Source organism: Hyperolius riggenbachi, unplaced genomic scaffold (assembly GCF_040937935.1).
Source record: "Hyperolius riggenbachi isolate aHypRig1 unplaced genomic scaffold, aHypRig1.pri scaffold_142, whole genome shotgun sequence".
Lineage (NCBI taxonomy): Eukaryota > Metazoa > Chordata > Amphibia > Anura > Hyperoliidae > Hyperolius > Hyperolius riggenbachi.
This window is the reverse complement of record NW_027152356.1, coordinates 1-22,711: the sequence shown is the minus strand read 5'-3', so window position 1 is coordinate 22,711 and position 22,711 is coordinate 1. Positions and strand designations below refer to the sequence as shown.

The 22,711-nt window shown below is 41.3% G+C and overlaps 1 protein-coding gene across 2 annotated transcripts in view; it reads right to left on the bottom strand.

The window, feature by feature from the left end:
* Positions 1-11,832, bottom strand: part of LOC137543653 (complement factor H-related protein 2-like) — a 64,226-nt gene extending 52,394 nt beyond the window's left edge. For both annotated transcript variants that reach the window (XM_068264775.1, XM_068264777.1), the window contains exon 1: positions 11,652-11,832. In XM_068264775.1, coding sequence (XP_068120876.1) covers positions 11,652-11,742 — 91 coding nt within the window. In that variant the 5' untranslated portion in view covers positions 11,743-11,832. The remainder of the gene's footprint in view (positions 1-11,651) is intronic.
* Between the last annotated feature and the right edge of the window lie 10,879 nt (positions 11,833-22,711).

The following is a 22,711-nucleotide window of genomic DNA, read 5'->3' as shown; positions in this document are numbered from 1 at the left end:
ATAAGTTGTGTGGTTTAATTTAACATCTTGTTAATATACAGGAACTACAGTAAGTCCAAAGAATGCTTATTAGCCGAAAGCATACTTCTTATTTACCTCTAAGTTAGCCAATAAATGGTATCATCCTGATTCAAAACTTCTTGTTTTAATTTATAGTCAATAAGCACAACTTGGCCAGGGGTTGAAGGAGAATGTCTTAAATTCGTGCCTATGCTTGTTTAAAAAAGTGACTTTTGAAGGAGCGCAGAAAGATTTTAAAGGTTGAAAGCGACGGATGTGTTTTAGAAGGGGATTCCACATGAGGGGTGGGCTTGTTGTGAGAAATCTTGTATATGTGCAGATTGAAGATTGTGGTTGGGTTAGTATCTCAAAACTAGTGAGGAAATATATGGGGGAGGGGAAAGATTACCTGTCGGAACACAGAGATCCGTGATTGGTGAAAGGGAACAAGTATTCCCCGAACCAAAGTGCCCATAAGGGTAAGCTCATGGCTTCATGGCAGGTTTTGATCTGCATACAAAAGAAATAAGAGGTATGTGCTCAGATCAGGTATCACCTGACATATATACTGGCTGCCATTTATCTTTTGACTAATTAAAACAGAAAAAAAAATGCATATTGCATATGCTTGACAGAATATGCAGGGTCTAAACTAATTCACTGCTATGCCCTTCAGAAGTTTGCCCACAGAAAATTCTTTGCTTCTCAACAAGGGTGCCATGTGTAGGCCTCCCATCACTACACCCAGGAGTGCAGTGACTGCACCCCAGGGGGAGGGGCAGAGAACCACAGACAGTTCACCCCAAAGCTTGACCACCGCCCGAGGGGAACCGTCACCCTTACAAAGGAAAGATCCCTCACAACCAGCTGCAAGAGTACCATACTTGGTGGAGGGGTGCAACCCCAGCTGTCCTATGCGGTAACCCTTGTTTGTGAATGAATATATATATATATATATATATATATATATATATATATATATATATATATATATATATATATATATACCAGGGGTATGGAACCTATGGCTCGGGAGCCAGATGTGGCTCTTTTGATGGCTACATCTGGCTCACAGACAAATCAGTTGGGGTTGATTCATTAATTAATTCAAGACAGGGACAAAAAAAATCAAAATTCACCGGCCCTGGCCTGCCCGCCTGGCGAGCATGGACCTAATTGTGTCTAATCTTAGAATTTACCAGCTTATTTATTTAATTGTATATTTTTGATCCAGTTATGGTGAAGTGAATTTATTGCTAGTTTTTGGAGTACATTTGAGTATATGGGTTGTATAACTGAATTTACTGTTTGTTTATACAGTGTCTGTTTTTGGGGGGGAGGTGTTATGGCCCCCTTTGGCCGCAGTTGGCGCGTGCAGTCCGCAGCCCTTAACAGACCTGTGGGATACTGAGGCATTTGGACTGGTCAACCGGCTGCATCCGGGCTATTTATGGGTGCCTTTAACCCCATAGCCCTGATTTGCATGCGAGTGGGGGACCTCCGGGTGCAGGGTTCTTCTGCGGGTCTGGGGTGCGCGGATGTGTTGCGCATTGCGGCCAATGAGGTATGGTGTTTGGGCGGCCGGGGGCGCACGATGTAGCCTGCTGATTCACCAGCAGAGGTCGCCTGTCCATACCACCTGGCTGGATCCAAGCGCTCCAGCATGCCCTCCAAACTCGGGCCGCGCCCCCCCTCGTCTTTGACAGGCTGCATTCCCTTGAAGCGGCCAGGGGGCGTGGCGCGATGGGAGAGCATCGTAGTGACGGCGACGCCTGCCCCTCCTCTCGCGTTCCGCCTCATGTTAGGGCGGTGACGTCGGAGGGGGGCGGAGTGGCGTTCCCCGGCCGCCCGGCGCCATTAAGGCCGGCATCTCTGCTCGGAAGGACCACTTTGGGGGCCTGCCCTGACGATGCTGGTATTCTGACCAGCGAAACCGGTCGGCTATTGGGCCCACTCACAGACCGATCAAGTGCATGGGGAAAGAGCATGGAAGGCATCACCACCAATACCTACGCAACAATTGGATGAGTATCATTTGAACCAACTTTTTTTCCTATACAAGCTTATGTGGAGATGGAGCTATATCTCTAAGGAAAAGATACTGTTTTGTCAATAGATAACCTATCATGTGCCAACCTGCCACAATCTGCATGGAGGTGGACTCTTATCATTGCATACAACTTTACAGGGAAATACAGCTAGGATCTTGGGGTCACACTGCATAAGGTTGCTAACCTGGCGGACTACACATGTTGACCATGATTATACCTAGGCTGTTGATGTTTCCTTGAAATGAGTTTCTATCTATGACACAAGTCTGAGTGATACAAGCACCCATGCAATTTGTTATTTCATCTAATATGGACAACTCTGCATAAGGATTTCATCCTGGCGAATCTTCATTGTCCTGGAGCTTTATTTGAAGAGAACTCTCTATCAATTTGTTTATGTTGGTGATCCTTGGCCTACATGCTATGATAACATATGGACGGATTTATTAATCAACATTATCACTCCCACAGGGAACAATAAATCTACATCTGAACTCTATCTATCTCATCAAGATAACTTTGGCGTGAACAGGCCTCTTTTCCTCTCCTCTTATGCGCATATTACAATAAGATAACTGGCCAGTTGATCTAGTAGAATTAACTACTATTGATGCTTTGAGGTTGTTTGCCACATGCTAAACCCCATATGCTACTTGTATCCGGTCTTTTTATACATGTGTGTATATTTTATCTTTTGATAATTAAGCAATTAAAGTAAAGAATTTTATGATTTTCTAAATATAGTATTTCTTCCCTTCTTGCTAAAGGTTTAAAATTGATTCATTAAGCTACACTGCTCAAGCAGCGCAGCTTAGTGTGGCAGCGCAAATACAATTTTCAAAGTATGTACGCTGCTGCTGTAGCATGCACTACTACTAACTTATTCACACTCCCTCCAAAATTAACAGCTGCTCCAATTGTTCCACTCTGGACCCTGTCAGGTCCAGTGACTTTGTAGGAAGAGATCCCTGCACTTTGATTGTCCCAATAGGTGGTCTGTCACTTGACAGGCAGCCTATTGGGCCAAAGTGCGGGGATCCTGTCCTACAAAGTGAATCAACCCCCAAGTCAGCTAGCTAATTGTACAAGCTGTTAGTCGGTATTTCTCCTGTCTGGCTCTTGGGGAAATTGCTGATGTTGCTGAAACCCAAGAGAAGCTGAAGACGTGTCTGACACTTCCTCTGCCCGGCGGATCAACTGTATACACATCACCATGGCAACAGGGACGTGAGCTCTCTGCTGCGTGTGCGCACTGTCACAGTTTGAAACATATTGTATGGCTCCCACGGAATTGCATTTTAAAATATGTGGCGTTTATGGCTCTCTCAGCCAAAAAGGTTCCTGACCCCTGATATATACATACAGTGTTTATATATACACACACACAGTGTTGCCCATAATTTTTCATACCCCTAACAAATTTTTACTTAAAGTTACTTTTATTCAACCAGCAAGTAATTTTATGACAGGAAATGACATACTGTAGGTGTTTCCCAAAAGATAATAATGTACAATGAGGCATTATTGTGGAAAGAAAAAACACTTCTTAGCTTTTATAAAAATTTTAGCAAAAAGTGTCCAGTCCAAAATTATTCATACCCATCTCAAAAATCAATAGAAAGCCCATGTCAATTATCACAGTCATCAATGAGATGCCTGCGGTCATTATAATAATACAACAAATGAGCCACCTAAATAACATTTGCCTAGGATGTATATAGGAGCCATACATCAGAAAAGACAAGCCATCCATACAGCAACAATAATAAATAAACAAAAAATAAATCTTTTCTCTAGAAAACCCATGAAACATGTATTTTATCATTTTTTTACCCAGTAGAAATTTTTGTAAATTTTGAAGTTCGCATCCCCGTTGAAGTCTATTGCGGTTCGCGAACTTTTTCGCGAGCCGAACTTTTTGCGGAGGTTCGCGAACAGGGTTTGCAAACCGAAAATCGGAGGTTCGCGACATCACTATTTATTATGGGATTTACTTATCTATAGCATTTATTGTTATTTATTACGTCCCTACGTGCTGTATCTTGTTTTTAACTATTTTTATTATCAGTTTCCTATTAATAAAGATTGTTTGATATTTTCTTGAGAAAATATGTATTTTTTGTTTATTTATTATTGTTGCAGTATAGATGGCTTGTCTTTTCTGATGTATGATGCCTGCGGTCATTGTCACTAAGGAAGTAATATGTCCACACAATACTTCCTGCTAATAGGAAATAAGGCGAAAGGTCATTAACAGCCACAAAGTAAAATTACGCCTACATGCATTTATTTTAATAAAAAGACCCACACTTACATTTAAAATTAATTCCTTCCCTCCCACACTCTCTCATAGTACCCAAATACATTTTTTGCAAAAAAATAAATAAAAATAAAATAATAATAATAATAATAATAGAATAAAATAAAAGACAATAAAAAATACATAAATAGTTACCTTAGGGATTGAACTTTTTTAATATGCATGTCAAGAGGGTATATTATTGTTAATTGTTAATTTTTAAATTATGCTTTTATATTTAGCGATGGACACAAAACTGAAAAATTGCACCTTTATCTATATACCTGTATATAAAATCGGATGTGGGTGTGTGTGTGTGTATGTATGTGCCACGATCATTCGAAAACGGCTTGTCCGATTTGAACAAAACTTGGTACACAAATCCCTTACTATCTGGGATGATAGGTTCTGGGGGTCTCGCGTCCCCCCTGCACACCTGGGCGGAGCTACAAACAGCAAATCAGATTTCACCCATTCAAGTCAATGGAAAAAATGTGAAAGGCTGCCATTCTCACAGTAATCAAGCCACAGTCCCCACACTTGGCACAGGAGGTGGTCACTTGGTGACCGAGGTTACAAATCCAGGAAAAGTGGGTGGAGCATAAAACAGCCAATCAAATTTCAGCCGTTCATTTTAAATGGGAAAATGTAAACTGCAGCCATTCTTAGACGGTTAATCGCAGGGTTCTCAAACTTGACACAGTTGGTCACTGGGTGAATGTGATTAAGATTCAAGAAAATGGGTGGAGCCTACAACAGCCAATCACAATTCACCTATTGATTTTCAAGGGGAATATTTAAACTGCTGCCATTCTTACACTGTTAATGGCAGAGGCTTCAAACTTGCTACAGTCGTCATTGGGTGACTGGGGTCCAAATTCACTAAAGGGGTGGGGCCACATACAGCCAATCAGATTTCCTTGGTGCATAAACTGCTTCCATTCACGCATTTTTGATGCCAGGAACCTGAAAGCTCACAAACGTGGTCACTGAGTGACTGTGTGTCAAGGTCACACAAAGTGGGTGGAGCCAAAACCAGCTTTTACTGGGAAAATATAAACTGCGGCCATTCTTACATCGTTAATGGCAGGGTTCTCAAACTTTGCACAGTTGGTCATTGGGTAACTGAGATTAAGATTTTGGAAGGTGGGTGGAGCCTACAACAGCCAATAAAAATTCACCTTTCAATTTTCAAAGGAAATGTTTAAGCTGCTACCATTCTCTTATACTGTTAAAAGCAGATACCTCAAACCTGGTACAGTTGGTCACTGGGTGACTAGGGCCCAAACTCAGAAAGGGGGTGGAGTCACAAACAGCCAATAAGATGTGTTTATTTTTAAATGGGAATATACAAAGTATTGATACCAAGGACCCTAAAGCTGATAAACTTGATAACTGAGTGACTGTATGTCAAGGTTAGAAAAAGTGGGCGGTGCCAACAACTAAATTTGTAACATGGCAGGGTTCCCAAACTTTACAAAATTGGCCACTGGGTGACTGGGATGAATATTCAGAAATGTGGGTGGAGCCTACAACAGCCAATCAAAATGTACCTATTGATTTTCAAGGGGAATATTCACATTGCTACCATTCTTACACTGTTAATGGCAGAGGCCTCAAACCTGATACAGTCAGTCATTGGGTGACTGGGGTCCAAATTCACTAAAGGGGTGGAGCCACAAACAGCCAATCAGATTTGTTAGATTGATTTCAGCCATTCTGTTATTGGCAGGGTTCTCAAACGTGACACAGTTGGCCACTGGGTGACTGGGACTAATATTCAGGAAAGTGGGTGGAGCCTACAGCAGCCAATCAAAATTCACCTTTTGATTTTCAAGGGGAATATTGCAACTGCAGCCATTCTTACACTGTTAATGGCAGAGGCCTCAAACCTGCTACAGTTGGCCGTTAAGTGTCTGGGGTTCAAATTCAGTAAAGGGTGGAACCAAAAACAGCCAGAGTTCTTTGCTGGATAAACTGCTTCCATTACCACAATTTTGATGCCAGGAACCCAAAAGCTCACAAACTTGGTCATTGTGTAGTGACTGTGTATCCAGGTTACAAAAAGTAAAACAGATTTTTCTGGGAAATTGTAAACTGCAGCCCTTCTTTACTGTTAATGGAAGGGTTCTCAAACTTAGCATAGCTGCTTACTGGGTGACTGGGATTAATGTTCAGAAAAGTGGGTGGAACCTAAAAATGCCAATCAAAAATCTCATGTCGCTTTTCAAGGACAATATTACAATTTCTGACATTCTTGCACTTTTAATGGCAAGCCTCAGACCTGGTACAGTTGGTAGTTGGGTCACTGGGGATCAAATTCAGAAAACGGGACAGAGCCACAAACAGTGAATCAGATTTGTTTTATTTCATGGGAAAATACAAATTATTGATGCCAAGGACCCCAAAGTTCACAAACTTGGTCATGGAGTAGTGCCTTTGTGTCCATGTTACAAAAAATGGTCGGAGCCAAAAACAAATTTCACTGGGAAAGTGTAAACTGCAGCCCTTCTTACACTGTTTATGGCAGGGTTCCCAAACTTTGGCCAGATGGTCACCGAGTGACTGAGATTAATATTCAAGGAAGTGGGTGAAGCCTATAATAGCCAATCAAAATTCACCTGTTGATTTTCAAGTGGAATATTTCAATTGCTGCCATTTTTCCACTGTTAATAGCAGATGCCTCAAACCTGCTACAGTTGGTCATTGGGTGACTGGGGTTCAAATGCTGGAGAGGGGGTAATGCCACAAACAGCCAATCTGATTTGTTTAATTTCTATGGGAATATACAAATTATTGATGCCAGACTAATGTTGATACAACATTAGTCTGGCTGTGAAGCAGGTAACATCTCTCTGCTCTCTCTCCCTTCTGGAGATCAACATCATCTGCAGCACAAACCATCATCTGCAGCACAAGAACCATCATCTGCAGCACAGACCAAGTACGATGGCGGCGCGCACAGACGCAGCGGCTTCATGCTACCCACATTGGTGCTCTCTTCTATTAATTTTCTTCCTACTGACCTTCACCGCCTCACAAGCAAAGGCCAGCATCCACTACAAACGCCAGGAGCTTCTACAGATCGGATCAAGCAGCACAGGAGATTACTTTAACACGGAATCAATACCGCAGGAGATTCTTAGATCACCGCGTCTTTCGTTAACCACTGCTATCCTCGGAAATAGACGGGGCAGAAAGCGAAGCAAGAGGAAACAAAAGAGAGGTAAGCGATCAGGACTGCTAACTAGACTGAGAGCTACTCCACATAAAACCCCTCTTCCTAGCGCACTGCTTGCAAATGTGAGATCCCTCGCAAATAAAATGGATGAGCTCCGACTGGATATCTCCACGTATAAAACTATGAGAGACTGTTGCCTTTTGATTTTTTCTGAGACATGGCTGGACCCCTCCATACCAGACGCTGCAGTTGAGCTTGCAGGTCACACGCTTCACCGTGCTGATCGAACGCATGATTCTGTCAAGAAAACAGGTGGACGTCTATGTGTTTATATCAATAATGCTTGGTGCACTAACGTAACCATAATCAACAAGTCTTGTTCACCTGATGTGGAATATCTAATGCTGAGATGTCGACCTTTTTACCTACCCAGGGAACATACAGTTATTATAATTATGGCAGTATACATTCCACCTCATGCCAATACTAAGTCAGCAAATGAACAACTGTTTGATGTCATTAGTAAGCAACAAAATTTACACCCTGATGCAATTTTCATCATTGCTGGAGATTTTAATCAAGCAAATCTTAAGAAGGTATTTCCCAGATTTTATCAGCATGTGGACTGTAAAACCAGAGGAGAAAACACCTTGGATCATGTCTATACAAACATAAAAAGTGCCTATAAGATCACCCAACGCCCCCACTGGGTCAGTCTGACCATCTATCTTTGTTTCTTATTCCCGCATACAAAGCCATTATCAACACTGCTAAACCAATTAGCAAGTCTGTTAAAGTCTGTCCTGAGACTGCCGTGCCATCTCTCAGCTCCAAGATTGCTTTGAAAATACGGATTGGGATATTTTCTTTCATGAAACAGACCTGGAGACGAGTACTTCCTCTGTATTGTCATATGTTAATTTCTGTGTGGACACCATCACTGTCAACAAAAGAATTACGGTTCACCCAAATCATAAACCATGAATAACAAAAGAACTCAAGGGACTTCTAAAGAATAGAAACAAAGCTTTTAAAATACAGGACAAAGACGCATATTCTTCAGCCAGAGCAAGTCTGAAAAAAGGCATACGAAATGCAAAACTTAAATACAAACAAAGGATTGAGGAAAACTTTGAAAATGACTCAAACCCAAGGAGGATGTGGCAAAGCATTCAACTATTCACAGATTACAAAAAGAAGAATAGCACTCAATATACACTGGACAATAACATCCCCAGCCTAGCAGAGGAACTTAACAACTTCTTTGCTAGATTTGAAAAAGACAACAATCGGCCTCCAGTCAACTTTGGGCCCACTACAGACTCACAGCCATTAATCCTTCACATACATGAAGTGCAGCAAGCACTCACAAATATCAACACCAGGAAAGCTGCAGGTCCTGGTGGTGTGCAAGGACGTGTGCTCCAGGCCTGTGCTGGTCAACTAGCGAAAGTTTTTACACAAATATTCAACCTCTCTCTGTTCTTGGGTGTAGTCCCATCATGCCTTAAATCTACAACCATTGTGCCAGTCCCAAAAAATCCTAGGATAACCTGTCTTAATGATTATCGACCAGTTGCTCTAACCCCTGTCATCGCCAAGTGCTTTGAACGACTGGTAGCCACACACATCAAGGCCTCCATCCCAGCAAATCTAGATCAACACCAGTTTGCTTACCGAACAAATAGATCGACTGAGGATGCCATCTGTGTAGCTCTCCATGCTGCCCTCTCACACCTGGAAAAGCCCAACTCCTATGTTAGGATGCTCTTTGTTGACTACAGCTCAGCATTTAACACCATTGTACCTAGCCAGCTGACCAACAAACTCCATGCACTAGGTCTTGCTCCCTCCATATGTACTTGGTTATTGGAGTTCCTTACAAATCGCCCTCAAACTGTCAGACTAGGAAAACAGACATCCTCCACCCTTACCCTGAGCACTGGCGTGCCACAGGGCTGTGTATTAAGCCCTCTCCTCTATGCACTTTTCACCCATGACTGCCAGCCTATCCATACCTCAAACGTAATTGTTAAGTTTGCAGATGATACGACTGTCACTGGGCTTATATCAGACAATGAGGAAGCTGCATACAGAGAAGAAGTTAGGAACCTGACTGCATGGTGCAACATTAACAACCTGTTATTAAATACAAAGAAGACCAAAGAAATTATTCTGGACTTTAGGACCACCAAAAAGACTACTCACCTACCGCTAATGATCAATGCAGAGGCTGTGGAGAGAGTTTCCAGCTTCAAATTTTTGGGAGTCACCATCGCAGAGAACCTGTCCTGGGCTGACAATGCTTTAGCTCTAACTGGCAAAGCACAACAACGCCTCTACTTTCTGAGAAAACTAAGGAGCGCTAACCTCCCACAGAAGCTGCTGGTTAATTTCTACAGATGCACTATAGAAAGCGTTCTGACCAATTGCATGACGGCCTGGTACAACAGCTGCACGAAGGCTACTAGAGAAGCCCTGCAGCGAGTTGTTAAAACAGCAGAAGCCATTATTGGCACTGAACTACCATCACTGGAACTTTTGTATAATACTCGCAGCTTGAGAAGGGCCAACAACATTATCAAAGACAACACTCACCCTGGAAATGCCTTGTTTGAGCTCCTTCCATCAGGTAAACGTTTTAGATCAACCCGCACACACACAAACAGACTGAAAGACAGTTTTTCCCATCCGTCATAAACTTGATAAACTCTGAATCCTCTCTGAAATAATTAACACTGTGTACAAATTGTTTAAACATCTGTAATACCTGGCATGCTTGTATAATTTCTTCTCTTCCTTGTTACTATCACTATGTTCCCTATATGCACCGTGGGGTTGTCATGAAAAGTAATTTCGTTGTGTTACACAATGACAATAAAGTGAATTGAATTGAATTGAATTGAAGGACCCCAAAGCTCACAAACTTGGTCATTGAGTGTTTGTGCGTTAGGGTTAGAAAGTGGGCGGAGCTACCATTCTTGCACTGTTAATGGCACAGGCCTCAAACCTGGTACAGTTGGTTATTGGGTGACTGGGGTTCAAATTCAGAAAAGGGTGTGGAGCAACAAACAGCCAATCAGATTTTTTCATTTCATTGCAAATTATTGATACCAAAGACCGCAAAGCTCACAAACTTGGTCAGTGAGCAATTGTGTGTTAGGGTTAGAAAAAGTATGCGGAGCCAACACCAGCCAAATACTGTACATACCCGGGCAACGCCGGGCAATCAGCTATTTCCAAATAAAATATTGTCACCATACACTGCACTAGCGTGCAGTTCCTCATCAAGTCCGCCTTGGGCAGGATGGTGGGGAATGCGTAATGCGTATGTAGTTATGCGTCTGCCTGTTACTCACAGACGTCTGAATGGTGGGTGGGAGTTACATTTGAGGCTGCATGACCTCCTCAAATCAGAAACTGCTATGATAGTTCTCCATCAGGTCCGCCTGGACCTGAGCAAATGTGATTAGTCAGAGATGAGGAGAGGAGATATTGTGCTTGTGTCATGTAAAGTGAAGCATGGCTTGAGAAAAGAGACATTCTCCGAAACGTCGCTATGTATGATGTACTATAAATTAAAAAAAAGAGAGCTTATAATACAACTGGATGGTGCTGATTCTACACTTGATTCCTACATTGCACTAGGGAAATATTCTAAATGTTGCAATAACCAGGACAAACTAGCAAATAAAATGTGGGTTTTATCCACAGTAGAACATTTTACAACTATAATGGCTGAAAACTGAGAAATACTTAATTTGTTCAATTTTATTTCCTAAATGCACTCAAAGAAAGCCTAATTGGTGGGGAAAAAAAGATATAGATAATTTTGTTGTGATTAGTAGTGATTAAGTTATTGGCAAAAGAAAGGGAGGAGCACTGAAAGGTGAAAATTGCTCTGGTCCATATAGAGGAAAAAAGTAATTAATTGCAAATCATGAAGTTGCTTAGCATAGATGGTGAATGAGATGCAAATAATCAGTGTTGCTTGCAAATTTTCACCAAAGCCATTTTTACATATTTGCCACAATGCGTTGTATTTTCACAATATGGTCAAGGTAACTTGTGGAAAAAGCGGAATAAAACTTATTTTTACCACAGCTCTGGACATACTCACCAGTCGCTGGGGCTGCAGTAGAGATCAGAAAAATTGTAAGAGATGCCAAGAATCCACTTATAAACATCCCCAAACAGCGATGGAATAACATTTATCTTGAAGTAATGATCCTGCTTTGGACGTTGTATGCTGTACAGCAGCTATTCCTGTCATGTAAAAATACTGAATGACTACACTTTTAAACCTGTGAACTGTACCTTGTCATCTTTTGTAGAGTTACCAAACAGTTTTTGTTTGTACAACTTTGTTATCGTTATCTGTAAGTAAAGTTTTAACCAAAGTCTACTGCAAACAAATCAAAGGTCAGAAGTGTTTAGTCTGCTGATACTATCTCTCTATATACCAGTAAAGGTAGCCATACATTGGTCGATTTGCCATTAGATCGACCAACTGACAGATCCCTATCTGATCGAATTTGATCAGAGAGGGATCGTATGGCTGCCTTTACTGCAAACAGATTGTGAATCGATTTCAGCCTGAAACCAATCACAATCTGTTGAGCTGCTCCTGCCGCCTGTCATCCCCCCCCCCCCCCCCCCGTATACATTACCTGAAGCTGGCTCCGGGTCCTCTTCTCCGCGCTGCACAGCATCCCAGCATCCCGCACCGCATCCCAGCGTACACTGTGTCACTACGTGACCAGGAAGTTCAAATAGAGCGCCCTCTATTTGAACTTCCTGGTCACTGGAGTGACACAGGAAGTTAATGTACGCTGGGATGGAGCAGGAACAGAGCGGTGCAGCGCAGAGAAGATACCCGGGAGCCATCGTCAGGTAATGTATACCTGTATTGGATCTGCCACCGCTAGCGACACGCTCCATACCCGCGGGCGATCGATGGTAATTTCCCGCACGGCGCGATCGACGTACCGATCCGATTTCGGGAGGAAATCGGATCGGCGGGTGCGTTTAGCACGAACGATTGGCAGCAGATTCGATCCCAGTGATCGAATCTGCTGTCGAACGGTGGCAAATCGGGCCAGTGTATGGCCAGCTTAAATGTTGCTGCACTCCAACTTCCTAAATATTTCAAACAGGACGCCAGTGGATACAATTTTTTTTTTACCAAACTGGCAATATGATAACATATTCATCATCATAAAGAGGTGGGAGGAGGTTCCAGCACCCCTGAATCTGGCAAAGGAATTATTGAATTTAGCTCATGGAAGGCTAGATTACCTTATCCTGGGAAGACTGCGGCTCGGTTCCCACCTGCTGCCAGATCATGGGTGGCCAGTGGGAGGGGACGTTGTGGTGTCCACTCTGATGGTCCTCTGCAGTCTGACTGTAGCCCGGGACAGGTGAAGCAATCTTCCGTTGGTTGCAGTGTGGCACCTGACATGTTGATTGCTGTCTTCTGTGTTGCTAGTCACTACTGTAAGGTCTATTTTCTAAGTTTTCTTAACAAACTGTAGGACAATTCTTCCACCTATATTTATAGGCTAGGGTTATGCTTGGGACTGGTGCAAATGGTCTACATACAGTATTTGTACTGGGAAATTAAAAAAAAAAGCCCAGATGCCTACTGTGAGTTCTATTTCTATTTCTAGCTTGCTGTCCTTCTTACACTTATTAGGAAAACAACCTTCTTGCTCCCTGCAAATTATAAAATATGGTCTATCATTGGCAAATCTGACATCAGTAGAGGCTTATATTTGACTGAAAGGTCGTTAAAAATATATCGGGGTAGGAAGTAGCCAATAAAATGTTGACATTGATTAACAAACTTTTCTAGTGAATACTCTCTCTTTTTTCCATTACCTACCTTTGAAGCACCCAGAGTGGAAAAAACTATCTATAATAATAATTTTAATACATCCACTGTATGTCTGAGTCCTTCCATGGATGCCCATACTGCCTCTTGCCCCACTGTAATTGGTTGCCTTTGGCCACAGTGCTGATTGGCTGCGTCCCACACTAATTGGGCGTAATGCTCATTGGCTGGCTCAATGTAGTCGTGTTGCTGATTGGCTGTGTACCACTCTAATTGGCCGCAGCTAGTGTGGTGCTTATTGGCTGCAGGCCACTGAAATTGGCTGCAGCGATTCACCTTGTCCACAACACTGATTGCCTGTGGAACTCGTTGGCTGGCCCTTGGCCGACAAAGCATAGAGTCGCCATATCCCTTTTTAAAAAAATAACGTTGAAAAAATATTATTACAATATAAATAGCAGGAACAATTATTTTGGAATTACTTTTTTTTTAAAGTTATTTTATAAAAGTTATTTTTAAAATAAGGGAAATAAATAATGAGAGACCATTAATGAGACTTTTTGTTGATCATCCTCCAAATCTTGTCTATTTTTTTTATCTTATCTCAATTTATTATTATTTTGATTGATTTATAAAGTGCAAATATTCCGTTGTGCTGTACAAAGTAGGAAAAAAATATGGGGTACAAAATAGTACGGACAATGGTGTACACCAATATACAAAATACAGAGTTGGTACAAAATACAGAATACAGAAGAAGGGTGAGAGACGAGCCCAGCCCTTGCCACCTTACAATCAATTTTAAGCATTGCTGCTCGGATGCCCCTTTTTAAAATCTGCATTGAATTCGGATCCAGATACCAAGATATGTGGATCCGAATTGGATATCGGAATCCTAACTTTTTGGTATCCAAGTAGAATCAGATATCCGAACCCAATATCCGAGATTTCCGCCAGGATTCGGATAGAAAACCGGTAGTGGCTTTTAAATTGCTTCCGAAATCTCTCTCTCTCTCTCTCTCTCTCTCTCTCTCTCTCTCTCTCTCTCTCTCTCTCTCTCTAAGAAAAAGTGGGCGGAGCCAACACCAGCCAAATACATACCTGGGCAATGCCAAGTCATCAGTGGGCGGAAACAAACACAAATTTCACTGGGAAAATGTAAACTGCAGCCATTCTTACACTATTAATTGTAGGGTTCTAAAACTTTGCACAGTTGGTCACTGGGTGACTGGGATTAATATTCAGAAAAGTGGGTGGAGCCTACAAAAATCCATCACAATTCACCTATTGATTTTAAAGGCAAATATTTAATTGCTGCCATTTTTTGCACTGTTAATGGCACAAGCCTCAAACCTGGTACAGTTGACCATTGGGTGACTGGGGTTAAATATTTAGAAAAGGGGTGGGGCCACAAACAGCAAATCAGATGTGTTTCATTTCAATGAAAATTATTCATGCCAAAGACCACAAATCTCACAAACTTGGTCAATGACTATTGACAAGTGTGTGTTAGGGTTAGAAAAAGACGCCACAGCCAACAGCAGCCAACTAGATACCCAGGAAACAGTAGGACATCAGTGGATGGAGAAAATTACAAATTTCACTGCTAGAATGTAAACTGAAATTTGGCACACACATAGTACATTACCTGGAATAAAGTATAGGATACTTTTTATTCCCATAACCAAAAAGAGACAAATACTGGAAAATATAAACTGCAGCCATTCTTACACTGTTACACTGGAGGTGTGTTTAGCTTCTAAGGGTAGAATGGTTAATTTGCATATATTCAGCAGTGATGCACTGGGAGACATCTCAAGCTCACTCCAACCTGAATTATCGCAAATTCTTTCTGTTTTAAGAAAGCAAACTTTTGTTTTTCTTAACATCTTAGTAAGGGGGCTTTTAGGACCATTGTAGTCCCTTACACACTCCAATGAGTTTTGGGTCACCATGAATTTGCTGGTTAGTCTGTACCTCTTGGTGTTACAAGCCCAACTGCATAGAGCCAAATTAATCCATGCCATGCACTGATGAGGATCAAACGATCCAAAACAGTCTATATGCATGTTGGATGATCATGGCTCTGTACAAATTAACAAGCTGACACATAGTTGCATTCCAGCAGTTCTGGAGGTGTGTTTAGCTTTTAAGGGTAACAATGGTTAATTTGCATATATTCAGTAGTAATACACTGGGAGACATTTTAAGCTTACTCCAACCTGAATTATCGCAAATTATTTCTGTTTAAGAAAGCAAACTTTTGTTTTTTTTAACATCTTAGTAAGGGGGCTTTTAGGACCATTGTAGTCCCTTACACACTCCAATGAGTTCTGGGTCACCATGAGTTTGTTGGTTAGTCTGTACCTCTTGGTGTTACAAGCCCAACTGCATAGAGCCAAATTAATCCATGCCATGCACTGATGAGGATCAAACAATACAAAACAGTCTGTATGCATGTTGGATTATTATGGCTCTGTACAAATTAACAAACTGACACATCATTTCATTCCAGCAGTTTTGGAGGTGTGTTTAGCTTTTAAGGGTAACAATGGTTAATTTGCATATATTCAACAGTGATGCACTGGGAGACATTTTAAGCCCATTCCAACCTGAATTATCGCAAATTCTTTCTGTTTTAAGAAAGCAAACTTTTGTTTTTCTTACACTGTCAATGGCAGGGTTCTTAAACTTTGCACAGTTCGTCACTGGGTGACTGGGATTAATATTCAGAAAAGTGGGTGGAGCCTACAAAAGCTAATCAAAATTCACCTATTGATTTTCAAAGGAGTGGAGCCACAGCCAATTAGATTTATTTCATTTCAATGCCAATTATTGATGCCAAAGACCACAAAGCTCACAAACTAGGTCATCCTTGAGTAATTGGGCTCTATTCATAAAACCTTACCGCAAGTTTTCCGCTCAAAACAGCGGATTTTCCCATCCATTTAGCAAAGTGGGCATTCATAAAAGCTGTTCCCGCATGAAAATCTACAATCCCCCAGCAGAGCGAGAAATTTCCGCCTTCTCCAGTGTTTTTCTAGATTTATCTAGAAAAAAGTAACAAAATGGCCATTCATAAAGATTAGAGGAAGCGGTATGTGGACGGGAAATACCGCTTCCTCTGATTTTGCGGATTACATACAAGTGAATGGGACAGACCTCCCAGAGAGAGCAGTGCACGGAGGGACTCTGCCGGCTGAAGTGTTTCCGCATGCCTTCCAACAGCTTACCGCCAGCCTTCAGCGGGAGATCTCCGCTCTTGCATCGCAGCTTTCAAGATTTTTTTGAATCACCACCCAGAAGTGTAAAATACCGCTGCGGTATTTTACCTCTACGAGTATTTACGCCACAAGTTTTTTATGAATAGAGCCCATTGGCTATCATTCATGAACAGGCTGTCGGTAAGGGGAACCCGTGCGGGAGAATACCGCCGTCGGTAGTTTATCCTTCTGGGTGGTCATTCATAAACTTTGTGCCTGGGGCGGTAGCAGTGCGGAGGTTTTCTGGAGAATGGTGTCGGCAGGCGGGCGGTAGGCATGCAGAAACAGAAAAGCTGGCCGAGTCCCTCCATGCGGTGCTCTCTCTGCTGATGTGTGGGAGGTCCGTCCCATTCACTTACAAGGACTCCGCAAGCTTCCCGCTACAGCCAGGGGATCGGTAATCCCCTTCCGCATACCGCTATGCGGAAATGTTTATGAATGAGCATTTTGCTACTTTTTCTGGACACCTGCGTATCCACACTGCACAAGGCGGTACTTTGTCACTCTGCACGGGAATGTCAGCTCCGCATACGGAAAGAGGCTTTATGAATACACAACTTGCTCGGTGGTCGGTAAAGTCAGCGGTATTACGCATTTCCGCATGCGGGAATGCTTTATGAATGATAGCCATTGTGTGTTAGGATTAGAAAAAGTGGGCAGAGGTAACACTAGCCAATTACATACCGGGGCGACCAGCTAATATATATATATATATATATATATATATATATATATATATATATATATATATGTATATATATATATATATATATATATATATATATATATATATATATATATATATTGTATATTTAAATTGTATTGCTGGATTTATATATTTCTATATACATTGAAGCATAGCAGTGAGTGATATATAAATTAAGCAATCACATAAAGGTGCTCACAAGGTCACCATTAGTTAGCATCCAGCAGTGGTGGGCCGAAATGTCGCATGTGCGAAACTTCACATCAAATTTTGCAATTACGCATCATAATTGTAATGCAAAATTTCAGGGAAATCATAATTTAATTTCATGTGTAATAGTAATATTTCAATTTTCTGCGTAATTTTTTGCATCATTTTTGCAAAATGTTGCATAATTTTGTGCTGACTTTACTGGCTAATAGCAAAGCCCCCATACATGCTATTGCTACCCAAATTGCTGCATTGCTGTTATGTTATTATGTTAAGAAGAATAGTGGGTAGTGGGTACAACTCAAAAAAAGAATGCAATGAAAAATGGTTTTTAAACTGTTTTTCTGAATTTAAAAAACATTTTTCTTTGCATATTTAAAATCGATTTTCTCGAAAAACTACAAGGTCTTTTTGAAAAATCATTTTTTTTACTTTACCCACTATTCTCCTTAACATATGTAGCAATTGTGGTGTCAATAGCATGTATGGGGGGGCTTTGCTATTCACTGCCAAAGTCAGCACAAAATTACGCAAAAAGTATATGAAATTTTACGCGAAATTACAAATGACTATACAAAATCAAATGTACAAATCGTAATTACATATCGGCAAAATTGTAAAATTATATGCAAACATTTGCGTAATCATAATTAGCTGATTACGATCACCCCTGACAGCTGTTTCAGAATGCCCATATAGCTCAGGGGGTGACCCAGAACTACTAGATGATGAGACCGAAAAGCTCTCCTACATTTTTTTAAGTAGGAGGTTTTTTCAGTCTCTTTTAGTCCCCATGAATACTGTCCTAGTGGTTCTGGGTCACCATGAGTTGTGTGGGTATTCTTTTGTACTGGTCCAAGCCCTATCCCATAGATCCACATCAATCCCTTCCATGCACTCAGGAGGACCAGAAAGTTCAAAAAAAGGCTGTCTGCATGTGGGGTTGATGTAGCTCAGTAAATGTATAAGCTTTAGGTTTGCTATTCACCAGTAGTTCTGGATGTAAGCCTTGCTTCAGGGGCATAGAGATGTTTTGCATATTCGGGAGTGATATGTCATGGGAAGCAACAGTTGCTCAATTAAAGCTGAATTATTGCAAATGCCCTATTTTGAGAAGGCAAATTATACTCAACTTTTACATTTAGGAGACTTCTGCATGAAGAACATTGACTAGAGTGTCCACAGGGGTAGCTAAAGCATGCCTCTGCCATTCTCTTTGACTCTTTCGGTGACAATCTACTTTATGGCTTGCATAGTGTCTTTGACAGATAACCCTGCATCTCCACCTGATAATAGTCCCCTACCACCAGAGGCTCGAGGATCTTAGTTGCATTGGTTATTCCAGTATATCTAGAAGACCTTCCCTCTGCAGTCCCATAATCCTTATAATCAGCATCTCTTACATCTTACAAGCATGGATATTTATTAGGGCACATTAATGCAGGACTAGCCTCCTTCATCCTTTCCCTCCTCACCTTCCTCTAATCGTGACTCCACCTCTTTCCCTCCTCACCCTCCTCTAATCGTGACTCCACCTCTCCATCCTGATGACTTGGCTATTACACCCCCTTCTTCCCTGCTATGTGTTACTCAATATTGATACTATAGCTTAAGAAGCTACAAGTAAAATATAGAAGTAAAATAAAATGGTTAAAGGAAAGAATACTTATTTTAACTGCTCAAAGGTCCGAACACGCAAGCTTAACTTGTGTGTACGGTGGAACTAAAACATCAGTGAGAGATCCAACAAGCCAGATCATCTTGCCTGAACTCCTCCTGAGTATGACTGCATTGCTTTAACCTGTGCTCCGCCCCTCCACACATTAACTACCTGCTGCCCGCCTTAGGGACACATCACTAGCCTTCAGACTTTTGACGTGTTTGTACAGCCTTGTCCACATGCACAAAATGTTACCAAAGCTGTGTAATATGTTGGCGCTTTATGAATACAATAAATAAATAAATGAATAAGACATTGTGCCTGATCCCTACGAGGCTACATTAGCCTGCAGTGTGTACAAGTTTTATACTCGAATACCAGTTTTTAACTTTTTTTACCCCACTTATTTGAAGCCACTTAAAGGGACTCTGAGCAGTGCAGAAACTATGGAAAGATGCATATCATTTTAAAGCTCTCTTTCTCCTCCCTGACCCCCCAACCCCCCCCCCCCCCCCCCTGCAAAATCAACGACCAACTTGGTCGTAGATTTTGCTACTGTTGAGGCAGGGCTAACGGCTGCAGCCCTGCCTCTCAGCGCCGTCTATCAGTGTTGCATCGCCGCCTCTCCCCCGCCCCTCTCAGTGAAGGAAGACTGAGAGGGGCGGGGGAGAGGTGGAGATACGCGCTGACAGACGCGCAAGAGGCAGGGCTGTGGCGGTTAGCCCTGCCTCAATCCAGAAGAGGGGATGCACTGTTCGGAGGGGATTTTGGGGGGTAAGGGACCCCCGTTTAGCCGCGTGATAGTGGCGTTTTAGCAGGGGCACACATGCCCCTGCTGACTATGAGGTCTGAAGCGAGATTTATTCTCGCTTCAGACTCTCTTTAACTGGATAAGCTGCTACAAGCTTTTCACTTAAAGCCCTATAGCATGCTTTTGGGTGGAGCTAATTACAATATGATTTTTTTTTAAATAAATAAGAAAATTGAGCTCCCTGCTATTTTTATAAATTTGTTCCATAATTATTACAAATTACAAACATTTAGAAAGGAAGAATGGTGCTCACTATGTCCTACGTTATTATAAATCTTTATTCAAGACGTATCTGACAAGAACACCAGCAGCACAAATAGCTGACATGTTTCGGACCACTATTGTCCTCAGTGATAAAAAGTGTTAAAAGGTTTAGCTAAAACATTAATAAAATGCCAAACACTGCAAAGACAAAGACAGCAAAGACAGCAAAGACAATCAAAAAATACATCTCTCAGGTGAGGTGGGTAATTCTGGCCGTAGCATCTACCATCAAATATCAGATTTTAGGTCCTTTCTTTACTAAATTCTGCCAAGATTTTTACTAGTAGTTGTTGAAGCTCATGAAAGAGTTTTGCCCTTCAAAGAGAAGATCCACCTAGGAAAAGAAAAAGAGGACTAGTTAGCCGAACATGTTTATAAGTAAAGAGAATTCCTCATATGGCAAGGATAAATACAGCAGATGGGTGAATACATTTTTCAATTTCAGTTTAGTAAAGTGCATATGGTATCATGCAACCCAGGTTAGCTTCATACATTTTGCATACTACTTTAAATTTATCTAGTCCTGGATCTAGAGACTAGTGCTGGGTTACTTATAATTTCTTGTAGTAGATACTTTTTCATGCATGCATTGTACAGAAGTCGCCAACTTTCTGCAGAGTTAATAGCTCCAGACCTCCAAACATTGTATGTCCTTCAGATTATTCAAGAACACAGAGGTGGTGTGTGGCGGTGGCCGGCGGAGATCTTCAATCAAGTTGTTACAGAAGGTTGCAAGATAGAGGATATTGGCGTGGGACCTTTTATGAGGATATTGGCATGGAAACATTTTTTTTAAAGGTACAGGTAAGTATTTCTGGTTAATTTAAAATAATAAAGGACTTTTTTCATAGTTGTGTTTTTATTTCATTTAACCCTTCATGGAAATGGGTAGGGGGTATTTTGTACCCCTATACTAATTTCTCCTGGGAAGGCAGTGGGCAACTAGGGGTCCCCTTCTTAAAGGGGACTCCAAGATGCCACCATGAACCCCCCAAGGGAGTCATCGAATGCAGGAGAAGTATGCATCTATGCCTGACTTATATATGCATATCTATGTTCAAAATGCATAGGTATGCATCTACCACTTTATTTCTGACTCATATATGCATTTATATATGCTTAAATGCACACCTACATACTCCCTAATATAAGAAACCAGCCCCGCCCCCTTTAAAACAATGTCAAATACTTTGAATACTCCTAATACATTAAAAAAATCATTCCATAAACTCCAGCAGCTCAATTTACACTCTCTGCCCTTATAATCGCAGAGCTTCCAGCCTCCAGCAGCTCAATTTACACTCTCTGCCCTTATAATCGCAGAGCTTCCAGCCTCCAGCAGCTGTTACATAGCACAATGCACTAAGTTGCTCTATGGTCACACACAAAATGGCCGCCGCCAGTAAGGCATCTGCTCGGATCCACCTAAGTACCATACGCAAACCAGAAGCGCCCACACTAATCATTACAATCCATTTACATTTAAGCCAGCAAGATGAGGGGATGCGCGTGATCTATGCGCCCTCGCTCTGCACAGCTGGTAGCAAGGTAAGATCTTTTTATCATACCTTAAGGCATTCCCTAATTCTTACACACTAAATGCTTACCCCACACGGGTTCCATATGAATGTTTTTTTTTACTATAAGTGTTTAAAAGTGGTTGCTTTGTTTATGTTCAGCCTAAAAGGTACATTGTAAATTCACTCCAGAAATACATATGGAGGTATTATCTCAGAGGTGTATGTTAAGCATAGTAAGGCTATATACTGTATGCATAAGCACATTCTTTTACAGACAGGTTCTAGACCCATTCTTTACTTTACATGCGTATACATGTACTACTAGTGGTGCTAATACTATTAGTGGTTTTGGATTATTTATTATGTATTGGTTACTGTATAGTGTGCTATATATCAGTTATATGTTATTATGTGTCATGCATTATTATGATGGTTTATGCTGCTACTATTATGTCGCTACTATCAAGCTGCTATTATTATTGTCTATTACGATTATTACTATTTTATATATATATTAGGCCTTATGTACTTTAGACTCATGGACATGGTTATAGCAATTTTACATTAAGGAAAAAGGTGTTTATGACCCTGCTGTGTAGTTATGTTACACAAGAATTTGAAACAACTATTTTGATTTTAGGTTATCTGTTTTATTGACCTGAGGAAGCGGTCTGAGTCCCGTGAAACGCGTTGTCTACAGCATAACCATTTTGTTTTAATAAACACTCCTTTTTTTCCATCCAGTGAGTCTACTTTGGAGGTAAGAGACCTCCTTTATTACTTTTGTTTCATTTTAAGCACTTATGCAATACTGATACAATATATACCTTTGGGCGCCTCCACCAACGTGCTTTACTTGCCTATGAATACTTGTTTATACATACGTAAAGTGACACTGAAGTGAAAAAAAAAA